Genomic DNA, 23,549 nt, shown 5'->3' with positions numbered 1-23,549 from the left:
GCGTCGCCATGGCGTCTGGCGCTGAGAGGGCTGCATGGCGACCTACGCCATGGCGACCCTCTTTGATTTCTTCTTCCGACTCTCTTTCCCTCTTCGATTTCTTCTTCCTGTCTTCGATTTCTTCTTCCCTCTTCGATTTCTTCTTTCCCTCTTCAATTTCTTTCGATTTCTTCTTGATTTCTTCTTCGATTTCTTCTTCGATTTCTTCTTCCGTCTTCTTTCCCTCTTCGATTTCTTCTTCCGTCTTCTTTCCCTCTTCGATTTCTTTCGATTTCTTCTTTCCTCTTCGATTTCTTCTTGATTTCTAAATTTTCTTCTTAAAACTTGAGAAACAATAGAGAAAAATAAAACATGGCTTGAGTATACATCTATTAACACATTAAAAATAGAGAAAATAAAAAATAAAACATGGTCGACATGCTCGCCATGGCAACGCCATGGTGGGCGACATGTCGATATATCGACGTGACACCCCTCCACCGACTTGGATCGCCGTGACGCCGTGACAACTATGATTGGAACAACACTCAGACATCCAATGGTTATATAAAGAGCTCTATTTCACAACTAAATCTCTCTACTGTCTTCTATACAGATAAACATAATGTACCCACAACTTGGTCTGCAGCTTAGCTTTATATCTGCCACTCCTAGTAGTGCCCAGGATATCTTTACATTGGATCAGAACAGAGAGGAACAATGAAAACATTCTATCAACATGAAGGCAGAGGGTTACTGAGTCCCACACAATACTTGCTGCCTCTCGAGTTTCCGTTCAACCATTGAAAGTACCTAATGCAGAGGTCACCAAAGAGAAATACAGTCCAGCCTACAAGACTTTTCGCTTCAATCTTTTGGACTGTCTATAAGTTACCAACAGAATTGCTCTTATTCACACCTTGCAGTTCCATAGGAGAGCTTGTAATGCTACTAACTGAACCAAGAGTCTGAGAACTCAACTGTGGGCTCGCCGGACCAGCCCCTGCATTGCCAGCACTTATTGGCTGCAGTGCTCCTGAGCTCAACTGTTGTGGGCTCATTGGAGTTTGTTGGTTCATTTGTTGTGGTGATTGATTCATCTGTTGTTGAATTGCCATTGCTACTGGAGAACCCACCTGCGGAGGTGAAACAACTGCTTGAAGTGAAGAACTAATTTGCTGCTGCTGCTGTAACTGATGTTGTATTTGTTGTTGCTGCAACTGTAATTGTTGTTGTTGCTGCTGTTGCTGGTTCACATAGAAATTCGGTCCAGAAATCATCTTAGGTGGCCCCATCGATGCCATTGCGTTACGCTGCAAAGAGCTCATACTGGCTCGGTTCCGTGTCTGTCCTAGCATTGAAAGACCAGCAGAGCCAGGATGCATTTGCCCAGTTCCAGGAATCCCGGTAATGCCTGCCTGAGGGCCTCCCCCCAACATGCCTGCTCTGCTCTGTCCCATCCTAAGCTTTGATTGCATGGCGGCAGCTTGAACCTGAGACAGATTACCAGAACGGAGTTGCTGCTGTATAACATTGCTAATATTGGAAGCCTGGGTCGGACTTATTGGATTTTGACCCATGTTACCCATGCTAGACATGGCACCCATTGGAGATGAAATAGCAGCACCACCCATTCCCCTAACACTGCCCATGCCCATGACATTGGCTAGGCCTCCAAGGTTACCCATGTTATTCCCCATGTTCCCCATACCCATAGCTGTGCCCAGTCCCATTATCATTTTTCTCGGCATTTGTGGCTGCGGCTGCTGTGCCTGTTGCTGCAGCTGCTGCTGCGACTGTTGCTGCAGCTGTTGTTGCTGCTGCTGCTGTAACAACTGAAGTGGGAAATGGGAAGACTTGTTAACCATTTGGTTTGGCATCTGCATGTTTGAATTCTGCCTAATTGCATTAAGGTGAGAGAGAGGATTTGTTGGAAGCATCAACGTTGATCTCTGGAATTGAGCATGCTGTTGTTGCATGAGGGAGTGCTGATTATTCTGCTGTTGAAGCGGCTGTTGCGGATCCAACTGCTGAGGCCTGGCAGGCACTGCAACCCCTGGCAAGAATCCCTGAGAGAACTGTAAGGCTTGATTGTTTCCAGGTGGAATCATCCGTGTACTGGCTACAAGATTCTGAGAAGAGTTCAAAGAGCCAGTCCCACTATTTGTTGGTGTGCCCATTGCATTGGATGGCTGACCTGAAACTTGTTCTGCATATTGCTGAATCTCAGCAGCTGCACCATCAGGATTTCCATTAGCAGTAGATTGACCATTGGGGGCAGCAATCATGTGAGTTGGTTTTGGTCGGAGTTGATCTTCAGCGAGTTGATACCCATCACGAGTCATCTATATAAAAGAATGTCCAAGTTAGTTATAATGCAATGAAGACCACCAATTACTTAAAAAATTCTCTCTGAAATTCCGAACTTGCATTGAGAAGCTTACCAGCAAACAAAATTGTGAAGCAAGCAAATCTGCATAATGCTGATAATGAATCCAGTGAGAGATATCAGTCAAAAGTCTTCAAACAACAGGAGGAATAAAGTGGCGGAAAAAAACAGGACTAAATACAGAGCAACGATCCTTCTGTAATCGGGAGAAACAAAATCTCCAAACTTTTCCATACTCACCAGGCCATGTAATGAGCACTCCCATCAGCAGACCATTCATATGCAACACCATTGTAAACATATGATGATGTACCAGCCAATTTGCTCATTCTTTCCAGACTGCTGGTGAATCATTGGCAGTCCAAAATATCACCATCCACAGATTACTGTGTTACTAATTGGTTTGATTTTGGTCCATATGTTGAAGTTTTCAATGAGAAGATACAACCATACAATGAACCACAACTATGGGAAAGGATGGTAGAATGAAATACTGAGCAAAATGACATAATATTTCCAGCTGAGTGATAGGAACTCACGGTATTTGGCAAGGTAGGCAGATAATCCTCAGCAGCCTGAAGATCAGCATCATCTATATCTCCATGATACATTGCTACTGTACCACCATTAGGCTTCTCTGACATGATTAATCTGCTCCGTGCCTTATGAACAACATTTCCTGTATAAGGAAAAGCAAAAGCTTCATGCAACTCAAAGCGAAGTAGTTGGAAAATGAGGCAGGATATTTTGAAACACAAACCTTGAAATCTATGCTCTGTCTGCAAGAAAGTTAGGACTCGTGTTTTGCAGATATTCATGCTCCCACCTATAAATGACTTTGACAATGGTCTCTCACATGCTGCATCCTTGAGATCCTCATTATTTACATTGGAAAGAGAAAATGAAAGCTGCTGAGTTGAATACACCATGGGTTTCTTTACTGCAGGGTGGTCATCCACCTTATTCTTTTTGCAACCAAGTTGATGCCTGGAAGGTCAAGCCAACTTAAAGGATGAAACAAATGGGAAACAAATGGCGTTGCAAAAAGTTTTAGCTTTTTGAGAAAAAAAATTCAAGGCAAGGATGAGAGAATGGAACAAATACATCTAGATGGTCCATATGGAATGCATGCAGATTGCAAGGTGGTTGGTCCCAGCTAGGACATCTCCAAGAACAAAAATTTCCTGGTGGCATAATACTAACACACCAATCTAAAATTTGAATGATCACATTGATCATTTGAATTATGAACATAACATAGTGATCTTGCCAGGACCCGAACAAATGATAGGAGTAAACCACCAAAGGGATGGGTATTTACTAATGTAGGTGCATGATACCTCATAGTCACAGCTTCAATCTTTGAGAACCTCTCGATAACTTGAACCAAAGGTGGGGTTCCAACTGAAGGACTCTTCTCATTCAATGGAACACTAATATTACTCACACTAGCAGGAGACGCAACCCCACTCATGGCTGGTGTTTTGGGTAGCGAATTTGATTTTCGCTTCACAGGTGCCTGGTGTTGCTGTTGCATGGGATCATTTGGACTTGATGTAGCAGATGGAGCTCCCCCAACTGTGACACCTGAAATGGCAGTCGTTTTCTCCTTTGTTAGTGATCCAACAGCAGCAGTTGTGGCAGCTGCGCCAAATTGGGGTCCTAAGGAACCACTTGAAAATTCTCCCGACTTAGAGGATGCTGGAGATTGAACCAGAGGTCCTCCAGAAACCCTAGGACTTTGTACTGTTTTCCTTTTCTGAAGTTGGTCTTCCTTTCTTGAATCTTTCTCAATGAGCTGATTATGCCATTGACCCTGAGGGAAGTGGGACCTCATAAAGGGATGTTGTGGGAGCCTTTGTTGAAGTCGCAACTGCTGTGCATCCAGTTGGTTAGTCTCTGTTTCCACCAGGTAGGAGTCATTTTTATTCCGATCAAGCTCAGGCTTGTGCAATTTATCCGTCTCAATCCGCTCTTCTTTGACACCAAATCTCATTCCCGGCTGCTCCAAATAGAATGGTGATACCATGGCCTCATGATTTGGAACTCCATCAAGCACCGGAGCGGGATATTTTTGAGCCCCAGTACTGGCATACTGGATACCTCGTGCCTCTGATTGTTGCTGCAACAATGTACTCTTCCAGTGTATATCTGTTCCATGGAGGCTATCAAACTGTTGACCCAATTGCTGCTGCTGAATGCCTTCAGGAACAACTGGTGTTTGCCTAGCTCTCTTATTGACATTGGACAAGGACGTCAGTTGGGCATTTTCGTTTTCCCTCTTTCCATGAAAAGATGAGATACCAGAGTTCATAGAATCAGTGTACGGAATCATCAAGTCCTGCCCAGTAGGTGATGCACCTGATGAACTCATAATTGTCCCTGCCCCACAATCTTGCATGGTTCTAGGGTACCCAATCCCCAATTGATATTTGGCCTGATGGGATACCAAAGGTGATACTGGTGCAGAAGCCTCAGCTCCAAAGCTTTTATATCTGAAGCCTAATGCACTGCTTGAAACAATATTTTGGGCAGTGATACTCTCATTGATTTGCTGTGAGTTTCCATCATTTGTTGCAGGTTCAGAGTCTCTAGACCTGAAATTTGAGCTTTCGGGCACCCTATCAATGCAGACTTTTTTCCCATGGGTTTGATTATTTGATAAAACAGTCACATCTGGCATCTGCCTCAATCTCCTCTTTCGTGCACCAGACAAACCCAAATTGAGCTGCAAATGAAGTTCGACAATAGTTGCTGATCAAGGAAAAACTTCACTATAGTTGAGACACATATTCCACTCCTACTATCTAAGTTCATACTTCATATAGACGAAGATTAGACTCCATACCTTACTTGGAACTGGGTTAACACAAAGTCTATCTAACATCGGTGTAGGATCTAGACGAAGTTGCGGCTGCAGAGCTTTCAATATCCGAGACTCTACCTCCTATAACATGGAAAAATTCATAAATGACTTTTATGTTCCTGAGAAACGATATAAATTTCAGGGTGCATGATAACAGAAGTAAAAATACAGACCATCAGATCACTATATGTCCAAGAATCATCTGAGATCAAGGGAATATCCTTCACAACATTCTCCAAAGACATCCTAAGGCGTACTTTATTAACAATGGGGGATCTATCAACAGAAGAAACAATACTTCCCGGCTCAGATGCACACTTTCGATAGTCCCGTACCTGCCAAAAATTAAAAATCAGATAAAAAGTAATTAACACATGGTCACAAAAATTTGGACTGCAGAAACCTTTTGGACAATACAAAAGTTGCAAAGAATAATGAAAGATGTTCACATAATAAAACAGATTGATTAATTAGTCAGGTCATTGATTGCCTGAAGATCATCTACTGTAATCCACCAAAATGAACAACTATTTAGAACACCTTCAGGTCAACCACAGACCCGAAGTTTCCACCCATGTATGTATACAGAAATAATTATATACACATCAAATAAATAAATAAATAAAAAGTAAAACTCAAATTCCTGTCTCACCTCACAAACAAGTGTCCCATCAAAATACTTGCTCGGTATGTCATCCAGAATATCACCAGGCAATTGACCCGACTCAATTGCCTACGAGAATACAGACAAATCAAAATAAACAATAGTACGATAAAATCAAAACATGAGAAATGGCAAGACAACGAGAGTATAAATGATGAAGCCTTCAGTAAAGTCCGGAAAGTAAAACAGAATATAACAGAGATCTTACAACATATAAAAATTAGTACATTGAAACTGACTCTTGAGTAGCCTAGTGCTTTTGTCTACCTTTCTGCTGTGACATGCACTAGTGATGCAGAATTGAAGACCTACCAGCGTTAGGAAGTCAAGGAAGAACCAGGCCAAACGTAGCCCAGTTCTGGTTTGAACAGGCTTAACATGGCCTGGGTCCATGTTGTTCTATTTTAAGTTAGTTTTGGCTCAGTTCTTGAACTGGTGATTCACTGATTCAATTTAAGTTGTTTAGTTAATCTTATCTTATCTTAAATCTTGTTTTTTGAAGAGTTTAAGAAAGGTGGGACTACTTGTAAGGGAGGCTGGCTAGGGGTATCCTAGTCTGTTTAGACCTGTCTTTAGTTGCTTTTATAAATAAATTACATGGCAGCACTGTGGCCCACGATTTCAAGTTTACAGATTTGTGTTTCCTCTCGGCTGTGGTGAAGTAGTGACTTGCTTTGTGGTGATTCAAGGTGTTGATTGCGGATGAAGCCATCAGACCTTGTGGTGGGAAGCCCAGGTTGCAGTTCTCTTCTTCTATTTTATTCTCTATCAACTCCAATCAAGAATACAGCAGCTGTGACACCATATCCTGCAACAGAACCAGGAGCAACCTGCGATACACCTCTTTTACTCTCTTTGGGATTTCTAGTAACAGGTCCTTCCTGTTATCAAGTTTTGATTTTGCTGATTGAATGCTATAATCCTAATCTAAGTTGGAGTCTTCACATGAGAGTTTTGGGTGGATATTCAAGAAATTGTGTTTCAGAATTCTGTTGAGTCTGATTTCAATAGTGCTCATATGAAATCTGAAACCTGATTGTCCAAAAGATCAGTTGACTAGCCAAACTTGATGTTTCCTACCACAACAAGGAATTGTCTAATTCAGCAGATCCTAATGCGTTCAACTACCCAGCTGTCATTAATTTTTTCTCCTCATCAATGATGGGCTCCAGTCACTATGTCAATTTTATATCCCAAGAATAGCAATGATTGAAATTTTCATATTCCCAACCGTTTGTTAAGACGTGTACTGTTGGTGTCCAGGTCCATTGTATTGGGAGTGTCCAGATTCATTGTTTGGTTGGTAGTTTTGTTAGTACTCACGATAGGGGGAGTGTCTCAATCGTGAGCTGAGTCTTTGTTAGAGTTTGTTTCACTGTAGTATGTGTTGTGTTATACTAGGAATACAACACCTCTCTTAGACTGATATTATAAATCAAGTACTGCCCACGATAGACTGATAAGCTGAGTCTATTGTGGTTCAGCAAACTGATAAGCATACACTGAGTACTGACTGGAATAGTACAAAAAATTGTCATATCTCAGTCGAGATTTCGAGTATCTCAACCTTCTCGAAATGAAATGCTAGTTCGATATGAAAAAATGCAATATTTAGACCGAGATTTCGGTCATCTCATGAGATTTTGAGCCTTTGTAACATCTCAAAAGACTAAGTCTCGTGACTCTCGGTCGAAATTTCGACCGAGAGCTCTCAAGACTGCTGTTTTTCTAGTTTTTGGTCCTATTTCTTCATTCTTCACTCATTTTTGGTGATTTTCGGTTTGTTCTTCGAATCTACGCCGGAAGCACTTGGAGAATACTGGATTGAACCTTCTTAACACATCTGTGAAGCCTTTCAACTATTTGAGTCACTTGATGACTTGACTTGTATTGGGAATTTGGGATATTGATGCCATCTTGTTATTGACTTATTGTACTTAATATAATGACTCAAGTTATGAGTCATTGACTTTATGTTTCCAAGTGAATTTACTTGTTTAATTAGCTTATTAATTATTAATTTATTATGTCTTCTAGTACTTAAAGTCTTAAACAATGTGTATGTGTAAGTTATACATTAGGATTCGACCGTATAGGCGTATACTGCCAATCAAGGGTGCAAATCCAAAACACCACTTTGGTGACTATTTTTACAATATGAACATACACAGGTGTTTATATAGCCTAAAATAGGGTTTACATGAAGTTTCAGGCCTTAATTTGGCCTAAAACCCACCGAAATGACCTACCGAAATCTACCAGAAAAATACAATATTTCAGTCGGACTGAAATACCGAAACGAAGTGAGATTTTAAACCTTGTTGACTGGTAGAGGGCCGGTTAGGAGAAGAAGGGAAATCTGGAAGAATCAGAGTTACAGGGGGAGAGGGGAAATCACATAAGAAAAGAGAAGGGGGGGGGGGGGGGGAGGGAGAGAAGGAGTTGCACAAGCCAAAGCCACACGGGCACTTCAAACTCAACTTCCAATTCATTCTCAAATCTGCCCAATGAATTGGGTTACAAGCTTATTTATGAAAACGAAATCAAAGTTTCCTAATTGAAGTCTAAAACAGCAATAGAATTAAAATTTGTCTCCTAATTACTTCATAAAACTTAGACTAATAAAAATAGAAACACAATAAAACTCAAATTGGAAATTTCTCTACATGTCTAATAGCTACCCAAAATAAAAGATTATTTATCTTTCCCAAATAAAATAAATCCTAAATATCCTACTGAACCAAAACAAGGTTGGGATCTAGTTCATCTTGGTTTGGGTTCTCAAACAGGTTTGGGTCGGTCCAAGGTAGCGCATCTGCATCAATTCCCCCGATGTTGAGAAAAACTCGACCTCGAGTTTCATAGAATGAGAGCAGCAACACCACTTGATTGGCATCCACAAACATCGGCTTTGATGGGGAGATGATCCAACACATCTCATGATCAACCGGCACGATCTTCTGATGGTCGTTATCAAACGACAACACTTCAATGTGATCGTGGGATTTCACAACCGAAATTGGATCATCGATCAATTCTTCAACAGCAACCTTCATCGGATCATTAACTTTAGCTTGATCGTCACGTTCATCGGCCACCTCTGATCTGCTTTCGGAAGATTTTATCATGCTTGACACCTTAGCATAGAAGGTGATATTACTTTCAGCAAGCTCCCGAAAACCTGTCTTTAAATCAAGAAGTGTTATTTGCAATTGACGGAAACCATCTCTAATCGAAAGGAGTAAATCCGATCAACCTCCATGATGAGATTAAAGAAGTGTGGTGTAACGTATGGGTAGGGAGGGGTAAACTTGGAAGAATGAGAAATAAAAAGGATAAATTATAATAAGACTGTAGAGGGGGGCAATTCTGGAATTTTAAAAAAGAATAAGGAAATGAAATAACAAAAGAGTAAGGGGATAATCTTGGAACAAAAGAAAATTATTGGGTAAGTTACAATTGGACTAAAAGGAAGGGCACTCTAAAAAGTAAAAAAAAAAAAAACATAAGGGAGAAGTCAAGAAGAATGGGAAGGGGGTTTAAGTCATCTCTAACCTTTGGAGAAAGAACCAGCAACAATGAAGACTTCGACTTCAATTACGAGTGTGACCCGGAGAAGATGCATGTGAGGAAGTCGAGCAGAAAGCTTCTGAAACAAGTATGTACTTTTTTTTTGGGGTCTGCTCTGTCTCTCGCTCCCACTTCTCTCCTTCACTCTTTTTTTTTTTTTTTGGGTGATACTGGAACCCTGAACCGGGGGGGTTCAATTGAGGCAAGGGAAAACAAAAAAGAGGCGGTGTGGGGGTTGTCATTGGAAATCGGCAAGGTTTTTTTTTTTTTAATATCGCTGTTACTGCAAGGAAGAAGAAGGGGATAAGGGTTGCTGTTCAAATTGGGAAGGGCTTAGGGAGATGGAGGGATGCGGTCTTACAGTGGTTCTGTATTTTTTTGTCCTGGTAACGGATGAAGTAATAGGAAGGGAGAATAGGGAAGGAGGAGAATGAGATGAAAGAGATGGATCCTTCGGCTCTGATACCAAATTGGAGGGCCGGTTAGGAGAAGAGGGGAAATCTAGAAGGATTAGAGTTGCAGGGGGAGAGAAGAAATCGCATAAGAAGAAGAAGAAAAAAAAGGGGGGGGGGGTGGAGAAGGAGATCGCACAAGCCACAGTCACACGGGCACTTCAAACTCAACTTTCAATTCATTCTCAAATCTGCCCAATGCATTGGATTACAACTTACACGCATATTTTTAAAAACGAAATCAAAGTTTCCTAATTGAAGTCTAAAACAGCAATAGAATTAAAATCTATCTCCTAATTACTTCCTAAAACTTAGACTAATAAAAATAGAAACTCAATAAAACTCAAATTACAAATTTCCCTACATGTCTAATAGCTACCCAAAATTAAAGATTACATATCTTTCCCAAATAAAATAAATCTTAAATATCCTACTTAACCAGAACAAGGTTGGGATCCAGTTCATCTTGGTTTGGGTTGGTCCAAAGTAATGCACCTGCATCACTGACAAGTTGATTATTGATTAATTGCTGATCTGTACTTTGTCAAATGGTATCAGAGCCAGGTTAACCGGTAATTGCAATCATCAATATACTGTTTTGAGAGTTTTCTTTTAAATTTCCTCCTGTGGTGTGCAGCCACTTATTTGCTGAAATTTTATATAATGAAGACCTAGTTTATGTCAATTGAAAACTAGGTTGTCTTTGGTAATGCTATCTACCTGAAGACCACGGAGTTATTTGGTCATCTCATCAATTTTTTGAAGCTTTGATCAGGCGGTGGCTGCTTCATGTCTTGGCTGTCAACTGATTTTATTTTCCTTGGTACTATCAATCTGGCTGTTTTTATAATTGAAGTTCTAAGCTGTTTTGGGCCTTCAAGTATGAACACTCGATCCATGGTTGAAGACTGAATTGAGTTAATTTGTCTCATTGAAGAATCTCCACACATACTGCTGGCATACCCTGTTTTTAGGTGTTTTTTGTCAGATTTTCTTTCTGCAATTAATCTGAATCTGTCCATCAGATTCAGCTGTCCTTCCGGGGTTTTATTATACCCCTTTGGAGGGTCCTTTGATCTGGTTTTGGTGGCAATCTGCCCCTCAGATTTAGCGTAATTTGATTTCACCCAAAATCCTGGTGTTTTATCTCCAGAATTGAGTATTTTGTTAACTGGTTGCTGGACTCTAATTAGATCAGTGTCATTATGTGGGGATTTCTTCTTGGATTGGTTTATTACTTATACTTAGGCTTGGGGTTCAATTATATATTGGTTCCTACAGTTTTCGGTGCCTTCTAACTATTGGCCAGAATTGCATCTTCTTGCTTCTATCGACTTCCACTTGTGGTTTGCTGCTGTGCATGATGGCTAATCCGAAGTCTACATCAGACAGTGTTGATGTCCCGATTACTACCATCTAACTCAATGGAGTTTCAAATTACTTGTTCTGAGCCCAGGTAGTTGAGGCTTACATTCATGCTAAAAGGAAGATGAAGTACCTTACATCTGAACCACCTTCCGCTGCTTCTAAAGAAGGATCTGAGGTTAAAGCTTCTGAGGAGTTGATATGTGAAATTCCACAATTCTTATATGGCTATGGAATAGTATGGAACCAGCGGTTGCTGCAAACGTCATGTTCCACTCCACAGCAAAAAGGGATCTGGGATGACCTAAAGGAAACCTTCTCTCAAGAGAAGAATATGTCCCAGATGTATAAACTATATGAAAATTTGTTTAATTCAACTAGGGGGACACATTCATCAACCCCTCACCACCAATCTGGAACAATTGGAAAATCAGCGGGCTGAATTTTACGTTGCTAAGTTTTTTGCTAGACTACATCCTGATTACCAGTCTATTAAGAGCCAACTACTTATTGGAGAGAAAGTGCCCTCACTGAATGAAGTCTTTGCACGTCTTCAGGGTTAGATTACTCCTTCCAGATCAGACATCTCACTCTACCAAGGAAGGCTTTGCATTTGTTATTTCCGTGGCCGAGGTTCTACCTTCTCTGGGAGAGGTCGTGGTCGTGTTATAGGTGGACAGCAGACTAAACAACCCCCCAGATAGTGCTCCTTTAGTGGTAAGCCCAATCTACTGTTGAGACATGTTGGGCTAAGTACGGTAAACTAGACTGGGCTCCACCAATAGCCAACGTTGTTGTTCCTGATGGTAATACTAAGAAAGTGTCTTCTGGTGACACCAATCTTGCTTCTTTATCTAGAGCTTCTCCATCAGAGTATGTGTCTCGAGATGACTAAAATCACACACTTAAACGTCTCTAACATCTCAAGTCATCCACAGCCACTCTACCCCACACAGGTACATCTGCTTTTCTTACTACCACATCTTCCACTCCGTGGACAATTGACTCTGGTGCATCTACCCATATCACTAGTAAGTCAGAATTGTTCTCTTCTTTGTCAAAAATTCATAACCCTTCACCTGTAATTATTGCCAATGGTTTCTCCACCAATGTGACTAGTCATAGTACGGTTTCACCTACTTCGTCCATGACTTTGTCATATGTCCTTCTTGTACCCCAATTACCTTTAGTCTTTTATCAATTAGTCAATTTACTGAATCTCTTAATAGTTTTGTTACTAACTATCCTTCCTATTGTGTTTTTCGAAACCTTCAGACAAAGAGGACGATTGGTGGAGGGCTTGAGCAAGATGGACTCTACTATTTGAATTGCACTGGCCTACTATCACTGCTACTACTACTGGTGGTCTCTCTTATTCAATGGCACTTTCGGTTGGGGGCATCTCTCCTCATCAAAACTTCGGTACATGATTCCAAGTTGCAAGTCTGTTTCTCGTCTTAAGTATGAAGCCTGTGAACTCGAGAAGTATCATTGGACATCCTTTCCAGCATGTAGCAGGTCTAGAAGTCCTTTATTTTTTTTTCCATAGTACATTCAAATAATTGGGGGTCCCTGTCGTGTCAAAAATAGGTTAGGATTTTCTTATTTTGTTACTTTTGTGGACGACCATTCCCGATTGACTTGGATGTATATATTGAAAGATCGGTCAAAATTTCTTTCTATTTTTTCAAAATTTTATAATGAAATAAAAGCTCAATTTGATGCCTTCATAAAGTTTTTCAATCTGATAATGCTCCTGAATATGTTCAACATGAAATTTCTGATTTTTGTTTGGCTCATGGTATGATTCATCAAATGAAATGTTTGTATAAACCTCAACAAAATGGGGTGGCTAAATGGACAAATAGACATTTATTGGACATTGCTCGGTCTCTCATGATTCATATGCATGTTCCCAAACAGTTTTGGTGCGCTGCCATTTTCACAGCTTATTACTTTATTAACCGAATGCACTCTTTGGTTTTAAATAACTGTTCTCCATTTTCTATTTTATTTCCAAAATCTCCTTTATTTTTTTTTTGCCACCTCGAGTTTTTGGTTGTGTATGCTTTGTTCATAATTTACAGCCTCAAAGTGATAAGCTGTCTCCCAGGGCTCTAAAGTGTGTTTTCCTTGGTTATTCAAGAACTCAGAAAGGGTATAAGTAATATGTCCCGTTATTCCGCGGCAATTTTTCAATGCCGATGTTACCTTTTTTGAAAATACCCCATACTTTGCCCTTCTTGCAACAAGTACTTCTCTTGAAACCGATGTCGTTCGCACACCTCCACTTCCTATTCTTGTCTCATTTGATGACAAACCAGTGGCTACATCACCTGCCCCACTGAAAGTGCATTAGCAGCATAAGAAGACAGTACAGTCTCCTCCTGCTTACCAGTCCTCCACACATTCAGAACTCCAGCTGAAGCTCCTCCTTCCTCCTCATCCTCCACTGACTTTCCCGTTGCACTTTGCAAAGGTACTCATTCTTGCACTAAAAAAATTCATGGTTGCATATCTATAGAAAATTATGTTTCTATACCTCACCTTCCATCTCCTTTGCACATCTTTGCATTTTCATTATCTACTAATCCTATCCTAAGAATCACCTTGAGACTTTATCTCAATTTGGATGGAAAGTGGCTATGGACACCGAAATGGATGCCTTGATCTCTCAACAAACATGGACCCTCATGGATTTGGCTTCAGATAAAGGCCGTGTGCGGTGTCGCTAGGTGTACACTATAAAGTACAGTCCATATGGTTTAGTTGAACAGCTTAAGGCCAGGTTGGTTGCGAAGGGTTATACTTAGACCTACGATGTGAATTATTCAGAAACTATTTCACTGGTTGCCTGCCCCAATTCGGTCCGTATACTTACCTCCATAGCTATGAATTTGAACTTGCCTCTTGTAGAAAACCTAGGACCTATAACCAGTAACCTTAGAGAGAAGAAAAGAGAGAATAATGTGTTGTATTCATTGATAGGTAAGCCCCTCTATTTATATTAGAGGGGAAATTACAAAGAGACTAATCTAGGCGATGTGGGACTAAAACCCACATAGCCCACTTACATTTAATAACATGGGAAGAATAAAACTACCCCAAAAAGACCAGAATAGCCCCACGGTATTCTGGATTACATATTCCAACACTCCCCCTCAAGCTTGATTATACAAATAAGTAAAGAAAGAAGATCCAACTTGAACTAAAGAAAAAAGAACTCCTAATAATGCTAACACTCCCCCTCAAGTTGGCGCATACAAGGTACTAATGCCCAACTTGAACACAATGGGAAAAAACTAAATTGTAGCAAAATCCAGCTTGACAGATGAATGCAGCTCCTAAATAAACCTTCAAGAACTTGAAAAAATAGATCTTCAAAACTTGGACAGACATGATCAACAAACTGGGACTGGAATGTCTTCCAAAAAGGCAGCTTTCAACGATCTTCAATAGCTATCCAGTGATGAATCTCAGATTGTCATAGTGACATAGAATCTTGAAGTGAAATAACTAGAGCAGCAAGCAGCGAAAAACAAACTGAATCAGCAATGGAAAAAACTCGTATCAACCCAATCGAAAGTCCTCAAATAGACAACAACCAAATATCTTCAATACTCTTCAATACTTCAATCTCCCCCTTACGACAAACTCAACCCAATAACGAAGGATACCCAATGGCAATGGTGGAGAAAACTGATCTTCTATGTTTTGCACCAATGTTCATGCAAGTTATGCGTTCTGCAATGTCTGCAGGTGTATTGTACATAATCCCCCCTTCACGTGTAGTACACATGGACATAACAGAGATGATGTAAGAGATAGGGCAAAAACATAATATTCCAGAATTTTCCAAGAGGTGCTAAGGGTAATGGAAAAGGAAGAAATGGCAAATTAGAAAATACCATGAACTTCCAAAGGGGTTATGTGTATATGCCAAAGGTATGGGATATGAAGGGAATTAGAATTATTGAAAGGGAACGGTGTTGGAAAAAAAGATTACCCAATATCAGTTGGATATCAAGAATGCCTTCTTATATGGTGATTTGCATGAGGAGATGTATATGGAGCAACCTCCAAGGTATGTTGTTCAAGGGGAGGGTTCTCACAGAGACTATAAACAACACAAGGCAATTTATGGGTTGAAATAGTCACCTAGAGCCTGGTTCAACAAGCTTAGTTCAATTGTTATTTTGTGTGATGCTTTCGCGATTATAGAAGTAAAATCTTATCTTCATCAACATATTCAAATGAAAGACTTGGGCGTCCTCTGGTATTTTCTTGGTATTGAAGTTCTATGGAGTATGAAAGGTACTACTCCATTACAGAGAAAATGTGTTAGACCTCTTGTTTGAGATTGGTATGTTTGCTTCTAAACCAGTTGATACTCCTATGGATCCAAACTAGAAGTTTGGGGCAAATAATGGTGAGGAATTTGAGGACAAGCATCGGTATCGAAAATTAGTTGGAAAACTCATTTACTTGACTACTACTAAACCTGATATATCCTTTGTTGTTGGTGTTATTACTTAGTTTAAGCAATCACCTAAGAAGACTCACTGGGAGGCAACATGTCATATTCTAAGGAATCTAAAGGGAGTTCTAGGGAAGAAGCTCAATTATCGGCCACATCAGCTCGTTGATCTGGTTGGGTTTTCTAATGCAAACTGGGCCAGTTATGACGGTGGTAGGCAATCTATCACAGGTTATTGCACATTTTTTTGTGGGAATATTGTCACATGGAAGGGCAAGAAGCAAACAACTACAACTAGATCTGGTGATGAGGCTGAGTACAGGGTTATGGCTCATATTGCAGCTAAATCGATGTGGTTGAAGTCTCTGCTTCAAGAATTGAGCTTCCAGTTACTAAGTCTATGAAGATGTTTGTGATAATTAGGCCGCTATCTACATTGCAAGTAACCCGGTGTTTCATGAAAAGGCTAAGAATATTGAAGGTGATTGTCACTTTGTACAGGATGCAGTTATGAGTAAGTTGATTGTTACTCCGTTTATTACTTCAGCGGATCAGTTGGGTGATATGTTTACCCAGCCTTTATTTCATCCTGCTTTCCTAAAAGGTGGTTCCAAGCTGGGCATGGGTGATTTATATGCCCCAGCTTGAGAGGGAATGTTAAGTCGTTAAGACGTGTATTGTTGGCGTCTAGGTTCATTGTATTCGGGAGTGTCCAGATTCATTCTTTGGTAAATAGTTTTGTTAGTACTCACAATAGGGGGAGTGTCCCTATCGTGAGTTGAGTCTTTGTTAGGAGTTTGTTTCCTTTGTTAATTTATAGTATGTGTTGTGTTCTACTAGGACAACACCTCTGAGACTGACATTATAAATCAAGTGATGCAACAAAGAGATGGATCCTGCGGTTCTCATATAGAACCTGGTCCACATGTTAGTCCAAGACCAGCACCAAGCCAAGCCCAGACCTTTACGGATAGGCTGGTCAGAACCATGCCTATTGAGTTTATTTTACATGGTTTTTTTTAAAACCCACTTTGGTCCATTATTATGGAACAACTGTTGGGGAAGACTTTTGGTATTCTTAGTGTGTGCTTTAGAATTCCAAGAGTTAGTTAATTTTCTTGGTTTATGTTTTCTCTATATGGGAGATAGGATCAATGTATTGGAACTCCTTTTCTTGTTTGGAGTTCTAAGAGTGCATTTAATACTTTTTTATGTAACCAAGTGATGCAGATTCATCACCGAAATGGGCTTATTTCTTTAGAAATAAGTCTAAGGTTGGGTTACATATATGTTGGGCCTTTGATCCCATGGGTTTTCTATGTAATAAGCTACTTTTATGGGCCTAAAATATGGGTAATTAGGTTGCATACGGGATTAGCTGTTTTAATTCCTTAGTTTTGATTTTTATGTAATTAGTGGTCATGTAATCACTTAAGTGATCATGTGACTTGTTTAAGTGGTCATGTGATGTAAGTTGGGCTAGATTGGCATTCTATAAGTCCAGCCAGGTTTTGAGTCTATTTCTTTTAGTATTTTAGTTTCCTAGTCAGTTTAAGTTACCTAATAGGTTAAGGATTGGGTTAGGCCTTTCTTTTTTAGAGTAGAAGTCTATTTTTAAATCTTTTATATAAGGTTGTAAGGGGGCAAAGCCTTGAACACGAATTTGATTAATGAAAAGCTTTTGTTTGCTGCCATTGTGGTTGCTCTGCTCTGTTGAGTGTTGCTCCTTGTGAGTGTGCATCCCTTTGGATCTCAAGGTGGAAAGGAACTGGTGGAATCCAGTTGACTCCTTACGCTGTGACGGCTGGGAGGATCTTCTTCAATTCGAAGGTGGTTCTATCCTTCACATCTGTTTAAGCTGCTGCCAGTGGAATCTCCAGTAAGTTTGACACCCAATTTCTTCTTCTAGCCCTCTAATCCTTTCCCCCAATCGATCCCCTTTATTTTTTGTTTGAGTCCCGTAAACCCTAACTCCATTAAACCCTAGATCTTGCTGCCCAGCCATATTTAACCATTAGAATTACTTCAAATTCAAACCACAGCCTCTCCTTAACACCTCCTACACTCGACCCAAGCTGCTGCCCCTATTTGTCCATCAAAACCCTAATCCCCTCATCCTTCATTAATTTCCCCAAAACCCATAGTCGATCCTGACATACTGCCCAGTTTTACAGAATTTTCAAAACACTTAAAACTCTATAATACCTACATTATTAGAGTCCTATAAACCTGCCTAGCCATACCCCCTAAGCCCCCCTTCCATTATCCTAACCTAAGCCCTACATTTGATCTAAAACTGCAATTTTGTCCTACTGAAACTGTAGAACCAACAGCCCCTTAATTCCTTGTTATTGGTACTGGTTTAATTGGCTTCTAGTAGGGCTTTACCCTATCTAGAACTACATTATTTAGTATCAGAGCCATGGATCAGCATGGTAATCAAGCAATAACTACATCAGCAGATCCTATGGCTGCTATGTTGGAATTGTTTCAAAAATTTGCTGCTGAACAAAGGGCTGCAAATGAAGCCATCCTGCATAGGTTGCAACGATTGGGAGAACAAAGAGTCACCCCTGCCAGAGATCACAAGGATAGACTCATAGGTTACAGAGAAGGCACAGATAGGTATAGAGAATACATATTTTCATTGTCAAAGGAAGTTGAAAATAAATCTGAAGTGGCAGTGAATTGTGATGAAAAGAAAGAGCCCACTCCCGTAGCTTCAAAGATGGAAAATTCTACTGAAGTGGTCTAAGTCGAAGAAACCAATGTAGATAAGGCTAATACAGTAGAAGATGAAGAGGTGGAGCTGGTGTCTAAGAAGGTTATTAACACTGAAGACTCTATGGATAGGGCATTCACGGGTGATTCAGAGATCGAACACATAGAGTTTGTTATACCACCATGGTTCTTCGAAGAGAAAGCTCCACGCCTTGAAGACTTCGTCCCTAATGTTCCTGCATCACCAGAATTTTGTTCAGGAATGGTTGAAGCTGCTACTCATATATTGTTTCCCCCTTGTCACCATAGTTGTCACGGCGTCACGGCGATCCAAGTCGGTGGAAGGGTGTCACGTCGATATATCGACATGTCGCCCGCCATGGCGTTGCCATGGCGAGCATGTCGACCATGTTTAATTTTTTATTTTTGTATTTTTAATGTCATTTAGTATGTTATAATATATGTCCTATAACATCAAAAATCAACATGAAAGTGTACTACACTACTACTAATATACTATGCCACTATGGTTTAATTCATGAAAGTGTAACTAATATCCATTAGTGTATATGAAAGTATGAAAATTGAAAATATAGATTAACCTATCAAATAATTGAAAGCAATAGTAAAAATCAAATGATAGGCTAACTCATAAGCTTGATAGCAATAGTCTTTCTTTAGTGTATGTGATTTGGAGCAAAGCATCTAAGCTATTAAATGGTTTAAAAAAAAAATTTTAATCTAACTTTTATATGTACAAATATCGACCGATATGCCAACATATCGTGGTATGGCGTCCATGGCGACGCCATGGCGTCGCCATGGAAGCCATATCGAGCGATATATTGACATCCACCATGGCGTAGCTCGATATGCCCCCTCTCCCAACGCCAGGACGCCATGGCGGCGCCATGGCGGCGCCATGGCGACGCCATGACAACTATGCTTGTCACTGCAAAATTTGAGGACGAATTTTTTTAAGTTGGGGAGAGTTGATACAGATTCATCACCGAAATGGGCTTATTTCTTTAGAAATAAATCTAGGGTTGGGTTACATGTATATTGGGCCTTTGATCCCATGGGTTTTCTATGTAATAGGCCACTTTTATAGGCCTAAAATATGGATAATTAGGTTGCATACGGGATTAGTTGTTTTAATTCCTTAGTTTTGATTTTTATGTAATTAGTGGTCATGTGATCACTTAAGTGATCATGTGACTTGTTTAAGTGGTCATGTGACAACTTAAGTGGTCATGTGATGTAAGTTGGGCTGGATTAGGATTCTATAAGTCCAGCCAGGTTTTGAGTCTATTTCTTTTAGTATTTTAGTTTTCTAGTCAGTTTAAGTTACCTAATAGGTTAAGGATTGGGTTAGGCCTTTCCTTTTTAGAGTAGAAGTCTATTTTTAAGTTTTTTATATAAGATTGTAAGGGGGCAAAACCTTGAACACGAATTTGATTAATGAAAAGCTTTTGTTTGCTGCCATTGTTGCTGCCCTACTCTGTTAAGTGTTGCTCCTTGTGAGTGTGCATCCTTGTGGATCTCAAGGTGGAAAGGAACTGGTGGAATCCGGTTGACTCCTTACGCCGTGACGGCTGGGAAGATCTTCTTCAATTCGAAGGTGGTTCTATCCTTCACATCTGTTCAAGCTGCTGCCAGTGGAATCTCCAGTAAGTTTGACACCCAATTTCTTCTTCTAACCCTCTAATCCTTTCCCCCAATCGATCCCCTTTATTTTTTGTTTGAATCCCATAAACCCTAACTCCATTAAACCCTAGATCTTGCTGCCCAGCCATATTTAACCATTAGAATTACTTTAAATTCAAACCACAGCCTCTCCTTAACACCCCCTACACTCGACCCAAGCTGCTGCCCGTATTTGTCCATCAAAACCGTAATCCCCTCATCCTTCTTTAATTTCCCCAAAACCCATTGTCGATCCTGACTTACGGCCCAGTTTTACAGAATTTTCAAAACACTTAAAACTCTATAATACCTACATTATTAGAGTCCTATAAACCTGCCTAGCCATACCCCCTAAGCCCTAGATTTGACCTAAAACTGCAACTCTGTCCTACTGAAACTGCAGAACCAATAGCCCCTTAATTCCTTGTTATTGGTCCTGGTTTAATTGGCTTCTAGTAGGGCTTTACCCTATCTAGAACTACATTACCAAGAGGCCACAACATCCTCTTCTCCCCCCCCCTTCTCTCCTATATAATGAAATTTGCAGGTTGCTGTCACAGCATCCAGAACATTGAGAAAAAATCCTCTCGAGAAACCTTTGTGAAATACAAGTGCTATGGGACTCGGCAAACCCAGGTGGAAATCCTGCGGATTGGTCTAGGTGGGACTCCTACGGCTGGTAGACTGGTGGGACTCCAGATCTACAACTTATCCATCAACCTTCATCATAGCTACCCATAACCCAATCAAACTAGATTCAGATCAGAACCCTCTTCCAGATTCGATCTTGGCTTGCTTAACCTCACGGGTTTGCATCATCAAGTACTGCCCACGATAGACTGATAAGCATGAGTCTATCGTGGTTCAGCAGAGTTCTTCCACCATCTCTCTCTCCTTCCTCTTCTTCTTCTTCAAGCTTGATTCTGGTTAAGTGCTGATCTGTACTTTGTCACACCAACGATAAATCTAGAGTATATGCAAGACATATCACCTAAATTTAATATGTAGTAAAGATATTGATACTTACAGAGAAGAGAGACTCGGATGTCCTGTCATATGGATGCAACAACTTGGAAATATCTTGAAGTGAAGCTGGATGCATTGTCCCCTTCTGAAATTTCATAAAACTTTAAATGTTCAGAAGGCATTCAGATCATTGGGATATTGTTTTTTATTTTATTTGTTTATTAATATCACACATTCCTGTATTTTAAAATAACAATTAAACGTCATGCTGGCATACTTCTGACGGTTTGGCAATAGAATATCCATCTGGGTAGAGATTCAATGTGAAGGATACTTCTTCCCCTGCCACAAAAGGAAACATTAAATAACTAGCATGTAAGATCTTCAAATTTATCCATTAAAATTGATCCTATCTCTTTTGGGGGCGAGGGCAATTGAGAAGGAACCTGAAGAACTTAGATCTCCTCTGGAACACATGGATGAACCAGATATACCAACATCTTCCTCAGCCGCTTCAATGGTGTCAGCCTAAATGGATAACGGGCCAAAGAATTAGAAAGGAAAATGAAGCAATTTTAAATCCAAAAGCAGCCTACTAGAACTGTTCCACTTAAAAAACTTATATGGTAAGAGCAAAGGTGAATTTCTTGGGACTTTGCACAATTGCAGAGCCTTCTGGAGCTTAATTGACTGGTAGCGGGGGAGAATCCAAAACATTCTGGACTCAGGACCCTCTTTCCAAATAGTCTTCACCAATTTTTCAAACAAACTGAAGGATATTATTGCAAGCTTCAATACTCCACATCATAAAGCAGCAACAAAAAAAAAAAACAATTACTATCACTTTACAAAGCTCCAGCCCCTTGATGAACCATCAAATAGTAAAAAATCCAAAACTACCACACATAAATCAAACTTGACTGTAATTAAGAACCGAAAGGAGTGTACAGACGGTAAAGTACCTCTGGCTTCCGATTGGTAGTCGAATTCGATTCATTACCGACGAGAGCCCGGGAACTTTCCTTCGAATTATCGCTACCGTCGCCAAGAAAAATCTCGGAATGAGGAGGTTTGGGACGAAATCGGGTACCAGTCTTTGCTACCTTGAACGAGATCCCCATCTCAGGTATGTTTCTCGGGTTGTCACTTCAGCCTTGCTGACGGCTTCAGCACAGCCACGGAAATAGAGAGAGAGTTGTAGAAACCCTAAGGAGATAGCAGTAAGGGCTAAAGATCTTGAAGAACGAGAACCAGTCCGCTGAAACGAAGGGAGAAATTAGAGATACACAAAGATAAAATCGAATCTCTAAAACTCGATTTACAGTTATTATATCATTCTAATAAAACTCTCCTCTTGCAGAGAACGCACTGTTGCAGAGCAAACATTAGTCTTTGATCTTGTTGCGCCTACATAGAAATAGAGAATTAAAAATAAAAAATCACTCAAATAAAACTACCTCCTTTAAGGATTTTTGACAAGAAGAAGAGAAATTATATTGTCTCTGTTGTTGTAACAGATTGGAGGACGAAATCTTCATTCTTCCATATGAAGAAATGGTAACAACTGTAACTTGTAATGTAACACACTTTGGTGGTGGTTTTTTTTTTTTTTTTTTTTTCTGGTTAAACGAACACACTTTGGTCAATGGTGGTAAATCCTCTTATTTTCAACCAAAAAAAAAAAAAAAAAAGGTAAATCCTCTTATTTCACATAAAAATTGCATTAAATAGTTTTCAACGTTTAAAAAATAAAATTTGTTCACATAGTCCCTATGCCAACGCTAGTCAATGAGAGCATGTGTGCAAGCATAGGTGGAGTTTTTGACTTTCCATCGGGGTGAGCCGGTCACCCACCTACGACTAAGCCCAAGGCCACACAACTAAGTATCGTTCTTTTCTCCAATTTTTTGTACCCCTACATTAAATATTGTGTTAAATAACCTTTTTAACTGAGATAACGAACAATTAAAAGAAGGTTTCAACTTCTAGTTCACCACTTTGGTGACAAGAAGTTGTCCCCTTTTAGTATAAGAATTTTTTTTTTAAAGAGAGTTATCATGTTATTTTACATATGTACTCAAAAAATGTACAAAGACATTTTGGGCAAATTTCATGGATACCCCCTCTAAGTATTCAATATGTCACGGACTTACCAAACTTTAAAAAAATATCAAATACTACCCTTATTTTATGATTATATTTCAACTAAGTCCAGTCCGTTAGTCTTTTGTAGTTAAGTTGCTGTTAACAATTTTATAATGGCAAAATTACCCTTTCAACAGGGTGAACTCCCAATAATACCCTTAACTTTTTGTCTGCCTCACGGTCTCCTCCCTCCCCCAAACCCTAACTCGATCCCCCCTCTCACTGCCGACAGCCCCTCACCGCTCCTCTCATTTCTCACTGTCTGCCGA

At 40.0% G+C, this 23,549-nt stretch overlaps 1 protein-coding gene across 3 annotated transcripts; it reads right to left on the bottom strand.

Moving 5' to 3' along the window:
- Positions 1 to 536: 536 nt before the first annotated feature.
- LOC122668053 (protein PHYTOCHROME-DEPENDENT LATE-FLOWERING-like) lies at positions 537 to 22,409 on the bottom strand. Of its 3 annotated transcripts, XM_043864593.1 has the most exons (13): positions 22,098 to 22,409; positions 21,582 to 21,663; positions 21,413 to 21,477; positions 21,197 to 21,280; positions 5,887 to 5,967; positions 5,408 to 5,569; positions 5,217 to 5,315; positions 3,709 to 5,096; positions 3,129 to 3,355; positions 2,908 to 3,047; positions 2,424 to 2,462; positions 1,782 to 2,324; positions 537 to 1,229 (listed from the first exon to the last, which is right to left on the bottom strand). In XM_043864593.1, exons 1-13 carry the CDS (start codon positions 22,254 to 22,256, stop codon positions 864 to 866), a joined length of 3,435 nt encoding a protein of 1,144 aa, XP_043720528.1. In that variant the 5' UTR covers positions 22,257 to 22,409; the 3' UTR covers positions 537 to 863. The 3 variants fall into 3 exon arrangements, with proteins under 3 accessions (XP_043720528.1, XP_043720527.1, XP_043720526.1); XM_043864592.1 differs by having other exon boundaries at positions 537 to 2,324; positions 21,197 to 21,277; XM_043864591.1 differs by having other exon boundaries at positions 537 to 2,324; positions 22,098 to 22,408.
- Between the last annotated feature and the right edge of the window lie 1,140 nt (positions 22,410 to 23,549).

The sequence above is a fragment of the Telopea speciosissima genome, chromosome 7, assembly GCF_018873765.1.
Source record: "Telopea speciosissima isolate NSW1024214 ecotype Mountain lineage chromosome 7, Tspe_v1, whole genome shotgun sequence".
Lineage (NCBI taxonomy): Eukaryota > Viridiplantae > Streptophyta > Magnoliopsida > Proteales > Proteaceae > Telopea > Telopea speciosissima.
The sequence above is the reverse complement of the archived record's forward strand: the minus strand, read 5'-3'. Positions and strand labels throughout refer to the sequence as shown.

Excerpts from the sequence above, each read along its gene's own strand:
- LOC122668053 (XM_043864591.1), bottom strand. The coding sequence starts at position 22,256 with ATGGGGATCTCGTTCAAGGTAGCAAAGACTGGTACCCGATTTCGTCCC. Across the intron at positions 5,968-21,196 it reads CATCCGAGTCTCTCTTCTCT|GCAATTGAGTCGGGTCAATT; the intron begins GTAAGTATCAAT and ends GTATTCTCGTAG. Across the intron at positions 3,356-3,708 it reads ATTGAAGCTGTGACTATGAG|GCATCAACTTGGTTGCAAAA; the intron begins GTATCATGCACC and ends TTGACCTTCCAG.